This window comes from Heteronotia binoei, chromosome 13 (genome assembly GCF_032191835.1).
Source record: "Heteronotia binoei isolate CCM8104 ecotype False Entrance Well chromosome 13, APGP_CSIRO_Hbin_v1, whole genome shotgun sequence".
In the NCBI taxonomy this organism is placed as follows: domain Eukaryota; kingdom Metazoa; phylum Chordata; class Lepidosauria; order Squamata; family Gekkonidae; genus Heteronotia; species Heteronotia binoei.
The window spans coordinates 33,811,239-33,824,954 of NC_083235.1; the positions used below are offsets into that span (position 1 = coordinate 33,811,239).

General features: G+C 47.4%; 1 protein-coding gene across 1 annotated transcript in view; it reads left to right on the forward strand.

The window, feature by feature from the left end:
• The first annotated feature begins 243 nt into the window (after positions 1 to 243).
• The window catches only part of FAIM2 (Fas apoptotic inhibitory molecule 2), a 78,449-nt gene continuing 64,976 nt past the window's right edge, over positions 244 to 13,716 (forward strand). Inside the window, exons 1-2 of the mRNA XM_060252802.1 lie at positions 244 to 382; positions 8,990 to 9,179. Of these exons, the coding sequence (XP_060108785.1) occupies positions 368 to 382; positions 8,990 to 9,179 (205 nt within the window). The 5' untranslated portion in view covers positions 244 to 367. The remainder of the gene's footprint in view (positions 383 to 8,989; positions 9,180 to 13,716) is intronic.

The window sequence follows — 13,716 nt, forward strand, 5'->3', positions numbered from 1 at the left end:
CATACTCTGAAACGGCCTACCATAAAAAAAGAGAGAAAAAGCTTATCCTCTCCTTGCCCCCTCCTTCCTTCCCTGCGCATCTGCTTTCCTCAGCATCCCCCTGTCCATCAGCATGGAAATGGTTCAGTCCCACCTCTACCACACTGAGAGAGGAGCTCTAGATGCTGCTAGAACGTAAGAGCATCAGCACTGGCTGCAGAAGCTGAAGCGACACTGGGGCGAGCACATTTTTTAAAAAATTAATCAAGTCAGCTGCTAAGAGACAAGCCAGGGGAGGGGGAAACACACACACTCTTTCTCACTGTCTCTCTCCCCTCCTGTGAGGTGCCATTATCCAGAGCAGAGGAGTCTCGTTCAACACGAAAGGATGACCCAGGGAAAGGTAGGTTGAGACAAACCCCCGGTCCGCTGCTAACTATCAAGGTAGTTTGCAGAGACTTGGCAGATCAGTAGGGGTAAATAAAATGGTAGTATTGGAGATAACCTTTCAAAAAGCAAATCACCCTATCTGCCTGGTCTGCATGTCAGATCCTGATTACAAGGAGAGTTTAAAGGAAAGGTGGGTTTTTTTGTATTATGTATCTCCAGAGTCCACTCTGATGTCACTCTTCCTGTCTTACCTGTTGTCATCCCAATCATGATTTGTGGCAGCCCTCTAGACTTCAAAGGTATCACTGGGATGTTAGATTATTAGAAACAATTACCTTTATTCACCCAGGGGGTTAACACGATTGGAGATGCAGTTTCAACCTGCTCACCTTTGTTTCCCTTATTATCCTCAGTTGCCATGGGGACATAGAATCCAGGGCATACTTTATTGTTTTCAAAGCCTATGCACTGTGGTCTTTTGAGCCTCTGCATGGTTTAGGGCATTAGGCTGCTAAGTGGGACATAACCGACACTTTGATGGCTGTGTGGATTCGGATCACTACAGCTTTAGGTTGTCAGTTCTGTGACTGTGGGTCTTGCCTATTGTAGGAGAGTAGTTATGCAATTCAGGATTTGCTTGAGGAACCAAGTGTGGCTGGAGGATGATGATATTGGATGTGTTTTGTGCCTGACAAATGACACAGATTAGGACTGAATTTCATGCTTGGAATTTCATGCTGTCCTCCCTCCCCACTTTTAAGTGCTTGAATGAGATCATCTCAGTCCAGGTGGCACTACATTGACGCAAAGCCAGAATAACTCTGGGCCTCTCTGATTTGATCTTTTTTTAAAAAAGTACCACTGATTGGCTCAGAGTGTTCGGCTACCATGCATTGAGTTATAATCCAGATAGCAATTGTTGGGAGGCCTCTTCCCGCTGGCTACCAGTAGGCCTCTGCTGGGCTGATGCAGTCCAGAGGTTGGTTTGTATTGGTTTTATGTAGCTGCTGATTGCTGAATAAGGATTTAAGCCCACTGGTATATTGGACTGGAACTGTGTAAACCAGCAGGATATAAATCTTCCTTGATGCAGGACTTAATTTTGAATAATGTGCTAATGGTTGAGGTGTGCAGTAAATCACAGGGCTGTCAGCCTCCAGGTAGGGCCTAATAGGGCTGTCAAGCTCCCGGGCGGGGCAGGGGTACTCCTGCTTTGGAGGTCCCCAACCCACCAGCCCACAGTGGCCGGCAGGGGGATCCCCTCCTGATGTTGCTGGTGTGAAGATGTCACTCATAAGTGATGTCATTGCTCCGGTGCTGTCACTCACTGGCCGCTCAAGGAGCATCTGGGAAAACTCTATGGTTTTCCCGGATGCTCTAGCAATTTGGGAGGAAAACTCTATGGTACCAGAGGCCGTGGGAGACTTGGCAACTTATACAATATATAGTCTTCAATTTCATACATCCTAGTTCATTTTTCCCATTCACATTAGAGAGTTCATCTTAAATTCCATGAATAGCAAACTGGGACAGGACCGTTAACTTTCACTTCCTGCTTCATTCAATAATTTCCTCAGGCACAGGATTTGCTAGAAAATTCAAAACAGCAATAAAGACATGGTTTTACTCCATTTCCAAGGGACCGTGAGGTCTCCACAATTCTCTATAGCCGCGTTTCCCAAACTTTTCTTTCCCGTGGTTATTTTCTTTTCCCGTGGTTATTTCGTGGCCCACTAAAATTTGGGGGTGGAGCCGGGAGACAGGAATTATGTCATTTCCTGCGGTGTCAATGACCAAGTGATGTCACTTCCAGGGCACACTGACTCAAAACTCCACCTTTTCCTGTGATGTCACTTCCAGGGCACTCCCCCAAACCTGCCTCTTCTTTGGAAATAAATTCATTTTCAGAAAAATCTCTCTGAAACTCATGCTGAGTCAAAATGGGGGTGGATAGTGGGCGCTCCTCTCTTTTCACCCCCACACCTGCATGCACCTATCTGTTTGTGTATTCTTCTCCAGCTTGCAAACACTCCTAATGCCCATGTTCAATTGCCTACACCACCTACACATAGGCTTGCCAGTCCCCAGGGCCCAGTGGGGGTTCTTCCACTTTCCCAGGCTCCTTCCCGCCCCCAGTCAGCTGGCCGGTGGGAGGAAGCCTCACCCCCACAGCCACCATGTGACTTTCAACCTCCGGAGGCTTCAGTCTCCGATTGAAAGGCTTCCTCTTGGTATGGTGTGTCTGCGTTACTTTGAAGAAGTTGGCAGCAACTCGTGAGTAGATGCCAATCCCTTGCTTCAGAGTCGCCAGAAACAGAGGGGGGGGGGAAATGTCTGCTGGGCACTTCATTATTCCCTATGTGGAGATCGATTCTCATAGGGTATAATGGGGAATTGATCTGGAGGTATCGGGGACTCTGGGGGGGCGCTGTTTTTTTGAGGTAGAGATACCAAATTTTCAGTATAGCATCTAGTGCCTCTCCCCAAAATACCCCCCATGTTTCAAAACGATTGGACCAGGGGGCCCAATTCTATGAGCCCCAAAAGAAGGTGCCCCTATCCTTCATTATTTTCTATGGAAGGAAGGCATTTAAAAAGGTGTGCTGTCCTTTTAAATGTGATGGTCAGAACTCCCTTGGAGTTCAGTTACACTTGTCACACCCTTGCTTCTGGCTCTACCCCCAATGTCTCCTGGCTGCACCCCCAAAGTCTATTGGCTCCACCCCCAAAGTCCCCAGATATTTCTTGAATTGGACTTGGCAACCCTACCTACACATCCCTTCCTCAACAGCACTGGCCAGTGTATGCAGTTGGGAGTGCTGTTGCCATTGCCATCAGGAATGCCAGCACTGTGTACCACCCACACTGGGCTCTGACAGTTGCTCTACCTCAAAATATGCTGAAACATTTAGTAGGCCCTTCCTTCAGCTGCTACTACTGGAACCCTGCCTCAAGCTACAACCAAGCTAGCTTGGTTTCAAGAAAATCTTTTGACAGCTATTTTTTATACTGTTCTTTGGTTGAAACACGGGGAAATTGCTGTGAAAGGTAGCGGAGAATTGTACTGCAATTAATGAATTAATTTCAAGTTATATGAAGTTCATACAAGCTTTTCTGCAGTTATCCCAAAAAGGATAGTTATGAGGGGCTTGCAGCTTTTTACTGGCTGTGTTTCCCATGCCTTTAAAAGCAACCTGTTGTGCAGATATTTAGCCAGTGAACTACTTTCATCCTTATTAATATCTACAGGAGTTTAATTTTGGTGTCAGACAGCTGTTAAAAGCAGGACCAGTAAAATTGTGCCAAGTTCATAGTACCATCTCTTCCAGTGCTATTGAGATATACCGCAGTATTCTCCAATAATCTCTTTCTGCCCCACACCTCTTACTCTCAGTCACTCACACAGAAATCTCATAGAAGGCCACCTGGCTACAACTGGAGGGCATCAACTTTTCATTGGCAGCGCTCCTATGTCTGCAACAACAGTATGATGAACAAAAAAGTTTCATCCAGCAAAAATGGAAGGAAAGAAAGAAAAGGAAAGAATGAAATGGAAGGAAAGGAAAGGAAAGACATGGAAAGACATGGAAAGAAAGAACATAAACATAAGAGGAGCCTTGTTGGATCAGGCCAGTGGACCATCCAGTCCAAAATTCCCTCATACAATGCCCCAAAAGCACCAGAATGTCCACCAGTGAGGCCAGGGCACTAGAAGCCCTCCCACTGTTGCTTCCCCCCCTCCCAGCACCAAGAATACAGACGGAGCATCACTTGCAGGGAAAGAAAGAAAGAAGCAGGGGCAAAGTGGGGGGGGGGGGGAAAGCCTTCCTCACCATCAGATGACCCCAGCCAGCAAAAATTCTGCCCAGGGATCCTTTGGTAAAAAACAGTTACTGGAAAGCCCACTCCCCGCCCCACCTGGCTGAAAAAAACACACACACCCTTCTTTGCTGCCCAGGCCTCCCGGGGAAATCTCCCCAAAAGAACATACTGCAAGGCACATGAAAGCTCATACCTTGAAGAACACTTCATGGGTCTAAATGGATGCCAGCTTTTCTCTCAAACACTGGGAGTGGGGGAGAAGGAAGGAGAGGCAGCCCAGCTCCTCTCAGCACAACACAGAGACGGGGTAGAGAGCTAGCTTTGCTGGGGGCGGGGCTAGCTTTGGCTTTTCTTGTGACCCGGTAGTGAGGCTTCTGTAGCCTGGTATCGGGTCACGACCTTGCAAATGGGAAGCACTGCTCTATAGCCAGCAAAACGCTCAGATGGCTTAAAGCCCCACGTGAACACAGCAGGTACTGTGCATGCGTGCTCCGCAAGCAGGGTTGCCAGGTCCAATTCAAGAAATATATGGGGACTTTGGGGGTGGAGCCAGGATCAAACATGACAGAACTTTGAAAGGAGTTCTGGCCATCACATTTAAAGGGACTGTGCACTTTTTAAATGCCTTCCCTCCATTTGGAAATAATGGAGGATAGGGGCACCCCCCCCAGTCCAAACTTTTTGAAACTTGGGGGGGGGGTTGAGGAGAGGCACCATTTGGGGCCTCTACCTCAAAAAACACCCCCCCCCAGAGCCCCAGATGTAGATCAATTATCCATTACACTCTATAGGAACTGGTCCCCATAGGGAATAATGGAGTGCCCAGCAGACATTTCCCCCCCCCCTTTTCTGATAACCCTGAGGCGGGGGGAGGGCATCCAAACAGGAGAGATGCCTTGCCCCCAACTGAGGATTCGGCAATAATACGCTCTGTGAAGGCTACTGTTTGTACTTGTATGAGTTGCTATATACTTATGTGATGTAAAAAGGTTTGGAAGAACTTCAGACACTCCCTCTGACAAAGAGTTTTGAAATGGCGTGGCAAACCACCAGCCACCACTGGGCTCCGTCAGAGGCAGTTTTGGTGGAGTCTTCTGGTTAAAGAACTATGGAATGAACTTTGGAACTGAAAACCTCTTTGGATAGAAGCACTCTTTTGCACTCTGCACTTTATTGGAAGTAAAATTCCTATGAGTTTTTTGTATGTGCTTAGGTGTATAGGTTAAGTTGATACGAGTTTTTCTTACCCATCTTTGAACTAATATACAAATTGTATATCACTAATATCGCTTTATTTAAAATGTATATATTTAGTATAAGTTGGTGTTATTAGTTTCTCTATTGTATCACAATATTTTCCTGCTCCCAACTGAGGCTTGGCAACCCTACCTGCAAGCGATGAATTTGGGGCTTGTGGGGCAGGCACACAGAGCACCTGTTCTTTTCAAGCGGAGGGTGCATGCACCTGCCCTGAAAGCAGAAAATTCATGGCTTGTAGGGCAGGTGCATGTGGTGATGATATTGGACTTATTTCCTTCCCTATACTCTGAATCTCAGAGTCTCAGAATGGTCACAGTCTCCTTTTACCTTCCCCCTCACAACAGACACCCTGTGAGGTAAGTGAGGCTGAGAAAGTTTTTACAGCAGCTATCCTTTTCAAGGACAACTCCTATGAGAGCTATGGCTGACCTAAGGCTATTCCAGCAGCTGCAAGTGGAGAACTGGGGTATCAAACTTGGTTCTCCCAGATAAGAGACTGCGCACTTAACCACTACACCAAACTGGCTCTCTGCTTTTCCCCCAGCCATTTAAAGGGGAGGTTTTCTGTAGACGATTGGGGAAAAGCGGGGGGCATGCACATTCGGCACTGTGTCTCCAATGTAATAATGTCACTCTGCATGATGTCATTGCATCAGGGACAGCCCCACCCTCCCCCAGAACGCCCCCCAAATCCCCCCCTCCAGGGAGAAGATTGGGACCCGGCAGCCCTATTGGATTTTGCCTAGAGTCTACAGACTGAACCTGTTCAGACTTTTAAGTAGCAAAGATAAACTGATCATAATACCACCACCCAGGAGATCCGTCTAGGGCAGCGGTGGCCAAAGTTGCTTAACGTAAAAGTCGCATAGAATAAACATTGGATATTTAAGAGCCACAAGGTGGGAACATCAGATGTTTGAGTCACAAAACAGGAAGGAAGGAAGGAATATAGATCAAGCAAATTAGACTATTGTGAAGCTGTCAGCCTGTGTGCCAGGGCAGGGGCTAGCCTTTCCTTGAGTCTAGGAGAATGTGTGCAGTTTGAGAACAAAAACAGCCTTTTAAAAGGGTGGTGGTAGACATTTTGCTAGCCCCCTCTCTCACAAATCCACCTCTTATTGCTATAGCAGTTCCATGAATTCATGTTTGTGGTTTCACTTACCTACTACCCTAATCTCCAGTCATGGCCGGCACATAGTAGTAGGCCAGATAAGCAGCTGCTTGGGCACCACCTGGCTGCAGGAGTGGGGGTGGGCACTCCATCCCTGTTCCTGCTTGCGCCGGCCGGCTTCTGGGGGATGAGTGGGTCATGCATCATGGCCTGTTTTCTCGGCTCTGAAGCATTCAGAGTTGCTGGTATGATGGCGTCACTTCCTATGGTGGCCTTCTTTCTACCGCTAAGTTCCCTCCATTCCCCACCAGTTGCCAGAAGGGACCTGGCAACCCTAATTATTAACCTTCTGGCTCCCTCCAGTCCCTAAATTCATACCAGAGACTTCACAGTTCCTGAACTGTACTGAATTTGCATCCGCTAAGGGATGAGGCAACTTGAACAGTTTTATAAAATCACATTAGCATATACATTTTGTGTAAGTACATACTGCGTAGTAGTAGTAGTAATGCCAAGCAACTGACCTATGGAAACCATGGAGCTTTCAAGGAAAGAGATGAACATAGGTATCAAGAACCAGGGGAAATTATCCCTCTCAAACAGGCAAGAAACCAAAAATAAATGTGATGTGCCATGTGACCCATGTCACCCGGAAGTGACATAGGCACCTTGGTGATGTTGGAGGGGATGCTCTTGTTTTTGAGCAAAACTTTATGGTAAGAAGCTAATTCTACCATATGTGTTTTTCCTGGAAACCAGAGTGTCATCTCTGTTGTACCTAAAGATAAAAGTAGAGGTAGTCCCCCCCCCCACCCCCGTGCAAGCACTGAGTCATTACCGACCCATGGGGTGATGTCACATGACGTTTTCTTGGCACCTTTTCTGGGGTAGTTTGCCATTGCCTTCCCCAGTCATCTACACTTTACCCCCAGCGAGCTGGGAACTCATTTTACCAACCTTGAAAGGATGGAAAGCTGAGTCAACCTTGAGCTGGCTACCTGAACCCAGCTTCTGATGGGATCAAACTCAGGTCATGAGCAGAGCTTGGACTGCAGTACTGCAGCTTACCATTCTGTGCCACAGGGCACTGCATTTGTACATATGTGACTTCAGTGTGACCCGAAAGTGACGTAGGCATGTCAGGGACATTGGGGTGACACTCTGGTTTTTGGTAAAAGCTAATTCTATCATAGAGCTTTTGCTCCCAAACTAGAATGCTGCCCCAGCATCCTCAATGTGCCTATGTAACTTCCAGGTCATGTTGGAAGTCATGTGAGAATGTCGCTGACACCTTGGATGAAGCTCCTTGCCTCCAGTAAGCCCACTCCCCATCCCCTGCTGGCAGCCAGGAGGGACCTGACAAACTTACTTCAGTGGGATATAATGGCGTAGAGTCTCTCTTCTGAAGCAGCCATTTTTTCTGGGTCAACTGATCTCTGTCACCTGATGATAAGTTGTAGTTCCAGGAGATGCTTGGTGTTTTGGGGGGGGGGGGGGCGGCAACAGTGGGAGGGCTTCTATATCCTGTCCCCACTGATGGACCTCCTGATGGTGTCTGGGTTTTTTTTTTTAGACTGTGTGACACAGAGTGTTGGACTGGATGGGCCATTGGCCTGATCCAACATGGCTTCTCTTATGTTCTTATGATAGCCACCATCTGGAGGTTGGGAACTCTAATTGTGTGAGAGAATTCTGTTGGTATGTGTTGTGGTCACTTTGTAACCTCTCTGTCATGGGACCAAAGAGGGGACAGAGGAAGATGCCTGGCCCATTGTCCTTCTCTGCTGTACCCCACATGCATCCCGTGCAGCATGGTGGGGTGCTGGAATGTCTTTTAAACTGTCTTTTAAAGAGGCTAACCTGGATGTCTTCTCTGTAATCAGGCTCTGTGGGAGAAAGGGAGCAGAAACAGTTTCGCTTTGCAACTGATAACCTGCATGAGCAGAAGGCCTGTGTAAAATGTTCAAACTATGGTTGCAAATTTCCAGGTGGGGCCTAGAAAACTCCTAGCGTTGCAGCTGATCTCCAGATTACAGAGATCAGTTCCTCTGGAGAAAACGGCTGTTTTGGAGGGTGGACTCTGTAATTATACCTTACAGAGGTCCTGCCAATTAACCAAACCCCACTACCCCCAAGCTACACCCCCAGATCTGCAGGAATTTCCTAGCCTAGAGTTGGCAACCCTAGTTCTAGGTCTAGATGAAAATGCCTTGGTTAACAAATTGTGTGGTTCTGGACTTTTGTTGCTTTGCTATACAATAGTATATGTCATCTAAAGATCCACAGAGGGTCTCTTTAGTTGATGGCCTCCAAAATCTTGTTGGAATGGCATTTCTGTCCCCTCTCCATCCCATTGCACCCCATGTAGGATTTATGCACAAAGTGGTTAGGACCTTTCTAAATCCCATTTTCTCTTTTGCTCTGCAGCTCTCTGTGAATAACAAGCCTGCAAACTCAGATGGACAGCAGGGAAGTGAAGAGAAGAAGGACAGTGCAACTGTCCCATCCGCGCCTCCAACCTATGAAGAGGCAACCTCAGGGGAAGGGCTGAAAGCTGGAGCATTCCCTCCACCTATGAACGTTCCTCTCCACCCCAACTGGGCATATGTGGATCCGAGTGAGTGAAAAACATCTCCTCTAGGCTTCACCTCCAGTTGCAGGGAACTTGGAACGCAGACTAGGGATGGAGAGAAACTGCTGGTTCACTGTGTAACTAATTTTTTATTTCCCCTCCCTTGTTACAGGATCCAATTTTTTCACATGAATTATCTCAGTGAGTCATAGATAGGCCCTGAATCTTGCTGATGGTGCCACTATAGGGTTGCTAGTCCCCAGGTGGGAGTGGAGGATTCCTCGATTTTGCTTGCCCACCACCAGCCAGCTGGCCAGCAGGGAGATGCCCTGCCCCCAACAGCCATGACTCTGTGCGATGCCCCTGATGTGATGACATCACGCAAAAGTGATGTCATCATGCCAGGGATGTCGCATGGCAATGGTCTGGTGTTTGGGGCAAAACTCTATTTGCCCAAAATATGGGAGCATTGCCACACAATGTCCCAAGTGTGATGAAGTTATTTCTGTGTGACAGCATCATATTGGGAGTGTCACATGCAGCAATGTCACCCTGCCCCCCACTGGAGAGAGACTACAACCTGGCAGCCCTATATCACTAGTGTGTACCAAAGTCCAGCAGTCCTCTTGGTCATGTTCCTAGGATGGAGATGTTGGCGAAAGAAGGGTGTTGGTACCATCTCTTGGTGTGTTGGATGTATATGAATGCTCATTGTTCTGTTCAGCAAAATCTGGGCCCCTAGATAGGGAAGAATCATAGAATCACAGAGTTGGAAGGGATCTCCAGAGTAATCTAGTCCAACCCCCTGCACAATGTAGGAAACTCACAAATACCTCTCCCTAAATTCACAGGATCTTCATTGCTGTCAGATGGCCATCTAGCCTCTGTTTAAAAACCTCCAAGGAAGGAGAGCCCACCACCTCCCGAGGAAGCCTGTTCCACTGAGGAACCACTCTAATGGTCAGGAAGTTCTTCCTAATGTTGAATTGGAAACTTTTGATTTAATTTCAACCCATTGGTTCTGGTCCTACCTTCTGGGACCACAGAAAACAATTCCACCTCATCCTCTATATGACAGTCCTTCAAGTACTTGAAGATGGTGATCATATCACCTCTCAGTCGCCTCCTCTCCAGGCTAAACATGCCCAGCTCCTTCAACCTTTCTTCATAGGACTTTGTGTAAGCGAAAATGCCCTCAAAACCGAGAGGGAATTGACAGGTGGGCACTTGACTTTAAAAGGATCAGAGCCTATGTATACAGGCTTCACGTCCAGAAACTATTGCTCAAATATGCCAGGGACGCTAATTGAGTAAAAGCAATTAAAATTTATTGTAGAAAATATAGATCTCACACACAAGATAAAATACTCATAAAATCATACATACAGTCCTAAGACAATTAGAGAGAGACATAGAGAAACACATGGGTAAACGAACAGGGTGATAATTACCAATCGTAGTCTTCAAGGAAGGCTCCTATGGCGACGAGCGAGGACGAGGGAGAGGGGACCCAAAACTAGGCTTCAGAATCGGGGATGGATCTTGACAGCGGAATTGGGATACTGCTAGAAGCACACCTGTGGGTAGCTAAGCCACAGGTTATAAGGACTACCTTGAGTCCTCAGGGGATGGAAAGTACGAGGGAGGAGGAAAGTGGTTAGCTGGTGCATGACCTCAGAAAAAGGGGAGGCTCCGCAGTGACCATAAGGGCTGGATTTGTGCGGGAGCCAATGGCTGGCTTGAAGGAGACACCTAATTGGCTGCCTGCTCCTGGCCGATAAGGTCTTGGCACTATTTACCTGTTTGGACCTCCAGGTAACTATGGGTCAAGGTGGGATGCTCCAGGGTAGCTATCAAGGGAAAGAAAGGGTGAAACTACTGGGGTGGAGGTACATGGGAGTGGTTGAACTCAGATACAATGGTGACAATAGATGGCCAAATTGCTGCCTAAGATGACACCCTGTCTACACAAAGACACTTGGCTCAGGGTGGAGATGGTCTTTTCTTCTTTTCAATCTTCCATTGGCACCAGTCTTTGTCTAGAGTTCCGTTGGACAAAGACTGTGGCGGTTGGACATTTGTACACGCCCGGGATAAGCTTGATTGCTGTATGTAGAGGTGACATCTGGCGAGTACGTGAGCCATCCGCTTCGCCGGAATGGAGTCTGGCATGGTAGGAAGATAGCTGCGTGTGGTGTTAGCCTCCCACGGTGGATTCCATGGTCAGTGCTGAAAACCGTTCGCCCGGATAGCTCTTGGCAGCGCAACTTCTCCCGCTTCCTGGCCGAGATGGACGTCACACGGAGCGACGGGAAACCATCTGTTCTCCTGGTTAGCACTCTTTCACTGGTTTCAAGTGCTATAGTAGCGTTATGGCTGCTAGTACTGTACAAGTCCCTTCCATGCCTGGTTAGGCAAACCCACACTCTCTGGCCAGATATATGTGAGTTACTTCCCCAGGCACTCTGGCAACCAGGCTGGTGACTACGATGTTCTATAAGGGGTTTTTCCTCACATTTGTCTCCAGACCCCTCACCATCCTCACCATCAGGAAGGTGACAGTAGTGTATAATTCTACATTCTCTGTGTTATTACTACATTTTCAACCATACCTAGAATCCTGAGAGGCACCGGATGCTAAGCTGAAAATTTGGTGTCTCTACCTCAAAAAACAGTCCCTCAGAGCCCCAGATACCTATGGATCAATGCTCCATTATACCCCATGGGAACTGGTCTCCATAGGGTATAATGGTGTGCCCAACAGACATTTCCCTTCCCCTCCTTCTGATGACCCTGAAGCGGGTCATGGCAGATGATTACAGACTGGCCCTTTGGGCCAACTCAGAGATGCCCAAAAAATCCTTCCACACACAAATATCTGTCTCCTGTCCTAGTCCCAGCCTTACCCCGGCCTCTGGCCTCCACAGTGCAATTCAAAAAGCTACCACTTCCAAAGTGGTAGCAATTTTTTGAGTCAAACGTCAGTTGCCTCCTTGGCTTCTGAAAGTGGAAGAGTGCAAGCAAGGTGCCTTGGTGGTATGAAACTGCCAACCTGCCGCAAATCGCATCTGGCTTTTTAAAAATAAAAACTGTTCAGTGTGCATGAGCACACATGTGCACACACATGCACACATATGTGCACAAATGCACATGACTACTGAAAATGTATGGGGAAGCTGAGTGACAGGAATGGTGTGCAATGGCCATCTGAACACGCCCATGTAGCCCCATGGATGGGATGGGGATGGCTTGTGGAGGAGCATGTGGAGGCTTCAGGATGGTTCTTTTTGAGGCATCCCGATTTGGGACGCCTCCCATTCACCCCAAAATGCCTGTCTGTTATCACCTGGCATCTTCTTTTTGTTTACAAATAAATTGCAGAAGTAAAGCAGAGTAGAGCTTCCAGTTTCATTGTAGGGAAACCTGAAGAAATCAAACCTCACCGTTCTCTTAACAACCTGTGTATATAATTCATAAAGTTTCCACAAAGGTAGAAGCAGAGCTGGGAATTATATAACACTTTCGCACTCCTAATAGTGGTTAGGTCAGCAGATGCTTGCCAACTGCTCTTTTCCTCTCACATGGGAATTCCCCCTTCCTTTCCTTTGAGGGAACATTTTATGGCATACCATTATATCTGCACAAGTGTAAACACTAATATGTATGATTGGCTCCAGAAAGGATGGGGGAATTCACATGTGAGAAGGGAAGAGAGAAGAGGCGTGTGAGTCACTGGGGCATTCCCAGTGTCTTAACTGTGGTAAAATGTGTGGGGATGTTCTGTGAGAAAGCAGAGGCCAAAGAAGATGGGAGAGTTTGCCTTCCTTCCGAAAATTCTGGCTGTATGCCCTCACAATGAAGTGACCATCACAATGAGATGACCAGGGGTGGAATTCCAGCAGGAGCTCCTTTGCATATTAGGCCACACATCCCTGATGTAGCCAATCCTCCAAGAACTTATAAGGCTCTTTTTTGTAAGCTCTTGGAGGATTGGCTACAATTCCACCACTGGAGATGACTAAACAACAGGGGTGTATATGCTTTCAGAATGATTGCTGTACCAATATTCCACTTGCCGGAGTCTTCAGAAGACAGACGTTCTCACCCTCCCAACAAAGACAAGATGCTATTCCTTGGGAAATACCACAAAAGCAAATTAATATCAAATTAATTTTAATTTAATAATCTTATTGAAAGGACGATCATTCCAGAAATGAATATAAGAGAAGGAACTGTCAGGAACCAGCCAAAAGGCAAGCTTTAGGTGCAGTTGTGGCTGCTAATGATGTAGATTCCTTGATTTAAACAATGAAGATCATACAACTGTTTGGTCGTTTTCGCACTCACCTCCAGCCGGCGCGACCCCCCTCTTCACTGCGCAGGATCTGCGTGGATTTCGCACTAAATGCCGCGGAGCAGCCTTTTGCGCCGGAAACTCCCGTCGCAAAAGCCGCGCAAACGCCAAACTGCTTTTTGGCAATTTATGTTTGAGCGGCTTTTGCGCCGGGAGTTTCTGGCGCAAAAGGCTGCTCCGCGGCATTTAGTGCGAAATCCGCGCAGATCCTGCGCGGTGAAGAGGGGG